We start from the raw sequence: 5,695 nt of genomic DNA, 5'->3' as shown, positions 1-5,695 counted from the left end.
GTGAGGTAATACTTATCACATAGCCTGCCACATTGAAAGGTGAGGTATATACTATCACATAGCCTGCCACATTGAAAGGTGAGGTAATACTATCACATAGCCTGCCACATTGAGAGGTGAGGTAATACTATCACATAGCCTGCCACATTGAAAGGTAAGGTATACTATCACATAGCCTGCCACATTGAAAGGTAAGGTATACTATCACATAGCCAGCCACATTCAAAGGTGAGGCAATACTATCACATAGCCAGCCACATTGAAAGGTAAGGTAATACTATCACATAGCCTGCCACATTGAAAGGTAGGTAATACTATCACATAGCCAGCCACATTGAAAGGTGAGGCAATACTATCACATAGCCAGCCACATTGAAAGGTAAGGTATACTATCACATAGCCAGCCACATTGAAAGGTGAGGCAATACTATCACTTAGCCAGCCACATTGAAAGGTAAGGTAATACTATCACTAGCCAGCCACATTGAAAGGTGGGCAATACTATCACATAGCCAGCCACATTGAAAGGTGTAGGCAATACTATCACATAGCCTGCCACATTGAAAGGTAAGGTAATACTATCACATAGCCTGCCACATTGAAAGGTAAGGCAAGGATGTATTGTAAATTGAAAAGTTGATGTACATATTATGTCAATTGAAATCTCGTCGTGGTGCCTCTCCGTAAATGTTTGTTGATGAGAAAAGCGTCTTTGTTGTTTTCTACACCGTAGTATCAGCACCCCTGGCTTTGATATTAGCTACTTTATTGAGGAAAAATGTGGTGACTTTGACTGCGATATGTGGTTGTCTCACATAGCTTCCTTAAGATGAATGCACTAACTAGAAGTCGATTTGGATAAGAGCGTCTGCTAAATGATTCAAATGTAAATGTTAAAAAAAAAATAATAATTGTGTTTTGTTCAGAGAACAGAGCAGTGTTTCCCCGTCGAGTCTGATTAGGTCTGGTTGGGTTTGGTTGGGTTTGGTTGGGGCGGAGTCCAAGCAGCAGCGTGAGGGGAGAGGAGGGAAGCATTTAACTCACTTCCCTCTCTGTCTGCCTTGTCATTCTCTTCAGACAGCCGGGGGGAGAAGTGAGTAAAAGGAGTACTGACTCTCACAGAGACTCACAGAGGATGAAGAGAGAAAGAGATAGCTATCAACAAGCAGAGAACTCTGGAAGACTTCTGAAACCGACACTGAAACTGATGCTCTCTTACTGACTGATTCTACAATTTTTTCCCCACCAGCCAAAGGAGGTATTCAACACCTGACCAGAGGTAACAGAGGGCAGGGCAATGCACAGGAATGGAGGGTTAACGTTTGACTGAAGATGAATAAGCAGAACTGAGCAACATACTGAAGACTGAGCTTTGTTAGTGCACATTTTTTCTGGTATTTCGGTGTCAACATTTCGGTGTCAACCATGAACGTTCTACCTAACCCCATGGTCAGGGCCCACCAGGACCAGCCTCTTCCTCTCTGCTCCCGAGACTCCCACCTCCAGGATTTCTCCTCCTGGTGTCCCCCAGGGCTAGGTGCTCATCATGGGAACAGGCTAGGGGCCATGGGGGCCCTGATTGGACATGACAGACCAGGAAAACCCCCAATGGAGCTTAGGAGGAAGATCAACAGCCGGGAGAGGAAGAGGATGCAGGACCTGAACGTCGCCATGGACGCTCTGAGGGAGGTGATGGTGCCTTACGCCTCCTCCTCTCCTTCCTCCTCGTCCTCCTCCCAGGGGCCACACTGCAACCAGCAGCAGCTAGGACCCCAACCCGGACGCAGGCTCTCCAAGATCTCTACCTTGGTCCTCGCCCGTAACTACATTCTCCTCCTTGGCTTGTCTCTGCAGGAGATGCGTCGGCTCCTTGGGGAGGTCAGTGTTGGGGTGGGGGTTAACGCAAGGCCCGTCCCCAGGCTGCTCCTGGCCGGGGGGTGGCCCCTCTTCGCCGGCCCCAGTCAGCTACTCCTTTCCCCCGAGTCTCTCCTGACATCTGCCTCTTCCTCCAAGTGTCCTCTTCTGCCCCCTGGCCACTTGGAGGGCCCCATGGTCCCGGTGCAGTGGGGCTCAGCTGGGGCTCCTGGAGGGCCACTCTGCCCCTGTGGGGTGTGCAGATTACCTAGGTTCTGCCACCCTAGCCCTGGACCCAGGTTCCCAAAGTGAAGCCTGTCTGCTACCCAGATCAGATGTGTTCTGGTTTGGTATGAGGTTGTCTTCTGCTCTGCTCTTCTCTTCTCTACTCCATCCTACAATGATTCATTATTCTGATTGGACGGGCTTCTGGTCATGGACACATAAGAGTTTACTTTTGTTACTTTTGTATGAAATTTTGTCTTTCTCATGTCTTTGACTAATTCAGATTTTCAATGTTGAATTTGTTGTAATGGATGCTTGTCCATTGTGTTTCTTGCACTGTGGTAAGTGAAACTTAATATCTTTTATATTTTATAAATCAATTCTATTTTATAAGATAAGAGAAGTTCTAACACAGCAAAATAATTGTCATTTAATATTTACCATTTGATATACAGTTATTAAAAAAAAGTGTATTCGTACAAAGTTATTTCAAAAAGTGTATTTGAATAAAGTTATTTCGAAAAGTGTATTTGAATAAAGTTATTTCAAAAAGTGTATTTGAATAAAGTTATTTCAAAAAGTGTATTTGTATAAAGTTATTTTTATTTTATTTTTTTTCTGTAAAAGTGGATGCTCACACTTACTTCTCAGCTTCTGTGATTAGTGTGTGTGTGTGTGTGTGTGTGGATGTGGTGTGTGTGTTTGTGTGTGTAAATGTGTGCGGATGTGTGGGTGTATGTGTGGGGGGTGTGGGGGGGTGTGTGTTTGTTTGTGTGTTTGTATTTGTGTTTGTGGATGTGTGTGTGTGCGTGTGTGTGGATGTGTGTGTGTGTGTGTGTGTGTGTGTGTATTTGTGTTTGTGGATGTGTGTGTGTGTGTGTGTATTTGTGTTTGTGGATGTGTGTGTGTGTGTGCGTGTGTGTGTGTGTGTGTGTGTTGGTGTGTGATTGTGTGTGTGTGTGTGTGTGTGTGTGAGTACGTATGTGTGCATCTGTGCATGTGTGTGTGTGTGTGTGTGTGGTTGTGTGTGTGTGTGTGTGTGTGTGGTGTGTGTGTGTGTGTGTGTGTGTGTGTGTGTGTGTGTGTGTGAGTACATATGTGTGCATCTGTGCATGTGTGGTGTGTGTGTGTGTGTGTGTGTGTGTGTGTGTGTGTGTGTGTGTGTGTGTGGTTGTGCATCTGCACCTCAGCAATATCATATAACCTTCTCCGTGGTGTCCCTTTCTCATCGTCTCCTCTCCCTTCGTCAGGGATTACAATAATGACTCAAATACTGTTGATCCAGAAGGGATTACAATAATGACTCAAATACTGTTGATCCCAGAAGGGATTACAATAATGACTCAAATACTGTTGATCCAGAAGGGATTACAATAATGATCAATACTGTTGATCCAGAAGGGATTACAATAATGTGTAAAGTACTTCTGATCCCGTAAGGGATTACAATATTGAGTAAAATACTGTTGATCTATAAGGGATTACAATAACTACTGATCCATAAGGATCCCCCTTCCTCTACCACACCAAATAGTTAACAGTCTCATTCTGTTTCAGAAGTATTTATGGTTAGGGTGAACCGGTTCCTATTTTGTTCAGCAGTATTTTATGGTTAGTGTGAACCAGTCATATTCTGTTCAGCAGTATTTATGGTTAGTGTGAACCAGTCATAATTCTGTTTAGCAGTATTTATGGTTAGTGTGAACCAAGTCAATATTCTGTTTAGCAGTATTTAGGGTTAGTGTGACACAGTCATTTCTGTTTAGAGTATTTATGGTTAGGATGAACCGGTCCTATTTTGTTCAGCAGTATTTATGGTTAGGGTGACTGGTCATATTCTGTTTAGCAGTATTTAGGGTTAGTGTGAACGTCATATTCTGTTTAGCAGTATTTATGGTTAGGATGAACGGTCCTATTTTGTTCAGCAGTATTAGGGTTAGGGTGAACTGGTCATATTATGTTTAGCAGTATTTAGGGTTAGTGTGAACCAGTCATATTCTGTTCAGCAGTATTTAGGGTTAGGGTGAACAGTCATATTATGTTTAGCAGTATTTAGGGTTAGGGTGAACCAGTCATATTATGTTTAGCAGTATTTATGGTTAGTGTGAACCAGTATATTATGTTTAGCAGTATTTAATGGTTAGTGTGAACCAGTCATATTCTGTTCAGCAGTATTTAGGGTTAGGGTGAACCAGTCATATTATGTTCAGCAGTATTTATGGTTAGTGTGAACCAGTCATATTCTGTTCAGCAGTATTAGGGTTAGGGTGGAACCAGTCATATTATGTTTAGCAGTATTTAGGGTTAGGGTGAACCAGTCATATTATGTTTAGCAGTATTTATGGTTAGTGTGAACCAGTCATATTTCTGTTTAGCAGTATTTATGGTTAGTGTGAACAGTCATATTCTGTTTTAGCAGTATTTAGGGTTAGTGTGAACCAGTCATATTCTGTTTAGCAGTATTTATGGTTAGGATGAACCGGTCCTATTTTGTTCAGCAGTATTTATGGTTGGGTGAACTGGTCATATTCTGTTAGCAGTATTTAGGGTTAGTGTGAACCAGTCATATTCTGTTTAGCAGTATTTATGGTTAGGATGAACCGGTCCTATTTTGTTCAGCAGTATATAGGGTTAGGGTGAACTGGTCATATTATGTTTAGCAGTATTTAGGGTTAGTGTGAACCAGTCATATTCTGTTCAGCAGTATTTAGGGTTAGGGTGAACCAGTCATATTATGTTTAGCAGTATTTAGGGTTAGTGTGAACAGTCATATTATGTTTAGCAGTATTTATGGTTAGTGTGAACAGTCATATTCTGTTTCAGCAGTATTTAGGGTTAGGGTGAACCAGTCATATTATGTTCAGGCAGTATTTATGGTTAGTGTGAACCAGTCATATTTCTGTTCAGCAGTATTTTAGGTTAGGGTGAACAGTCATATTATGTTTAGCAGTATTTATGGTTAGGGTGAACCAGTCATATTCTGTTTAGCAGTATTTATGGTTAGTGTGAACTGGTCCTATTCTGTTCAAGCAGTATTTAGGGTTAGGGTGAACCAGTCATATTCTGTTTAGCAGTATTTTAGGGGTTAGGGTGAACCAGTCATATTATGTTTAGCAGTATTTAGGGTTAGTGTGAACTGGTCCTATTCTGTTCAGCAGTATTTATGGTTAGTGTGAACCAGTCTATTCTGTTCAGCAGTATTTATGGTTAGGGTGAACCAGTCATGATTTTGTTCAGGCAGTATTTATGGTTAGGGTGAACAGTCATATTTCTGTTTAGCAGTATTTTTGGTTAGTGTGAACTGGTCCTATTCTGTTCAGCAGTATTTAGGGTCAGGGTGAACCAGTCATATTCTGTTTAGCAGTATTTTTTGGTTAGTGTGAACTGGTCCTATTCTGTTCAGCAGTATTTAGGGTTAGGGTGAACCAGTCCTATTCTGTTTAGCAGCGTCACCCCAGTCGCATCTCCATTCATCTCTCTACAAGCAAAAGATCAAACCCACCGTGTAATTACTGCCCTTTTGATTACTTCTCCCCACTCTCCTTCGCTCTTTCTCTCTCCTTCGGTCTTTCTCTCTCCTTCTCTCTGTCCCTTAATCGAATTCTTGATGTTTCCT

The 5,695-nt window shown here is 42.2% G+C and overlaps 1 protein-coding gene across 1 annotated transcript; it reads left to right on the top strand.

The window, feature by feature from the left end:
* The first annotated feature begins 1,074 nt into the window (after positions 1-1,074).
* On the top strand, positions 1,075-2,569 carry LOC112075820 (oligodendrocyte transcription factor 1-like). The gene has a single exon (XM_024142755.2). It carries the CDS (start codon positions 1,426-1,428, stop codon positions 2,164-2,166), a length of 741 nt encoding a protein of 246 aa, XP_023998523.1. The 5' UTR covers positions 1,075-1,425; the 3' UTR covers positions 2,167-2,569.
* Positions 2,570-5,695: the final 3,126 nt, after the last annotated feature.

This window comes from Salvelinus sp. IW2-2015, unplaced genomic scaffold (genome assembly GCF_002910315.2).
Source record: "Salvelinus sp. IW2-2015 unplaced genomic scaffold, ASM291031v2 Un_scaffold3418, whole genome shotgun sequence".
NCBI lineage: Eukaryota > Metazoa > Chordata > Actinopteri > Salmoniformes > Salmonidae > Salvelinus > Salvelinus sp. IW2-2015.
Note: the sequence above shows the minus strand (reverse complement) of the source record. Positions and strands in the feature narration are given on the sequence as shown.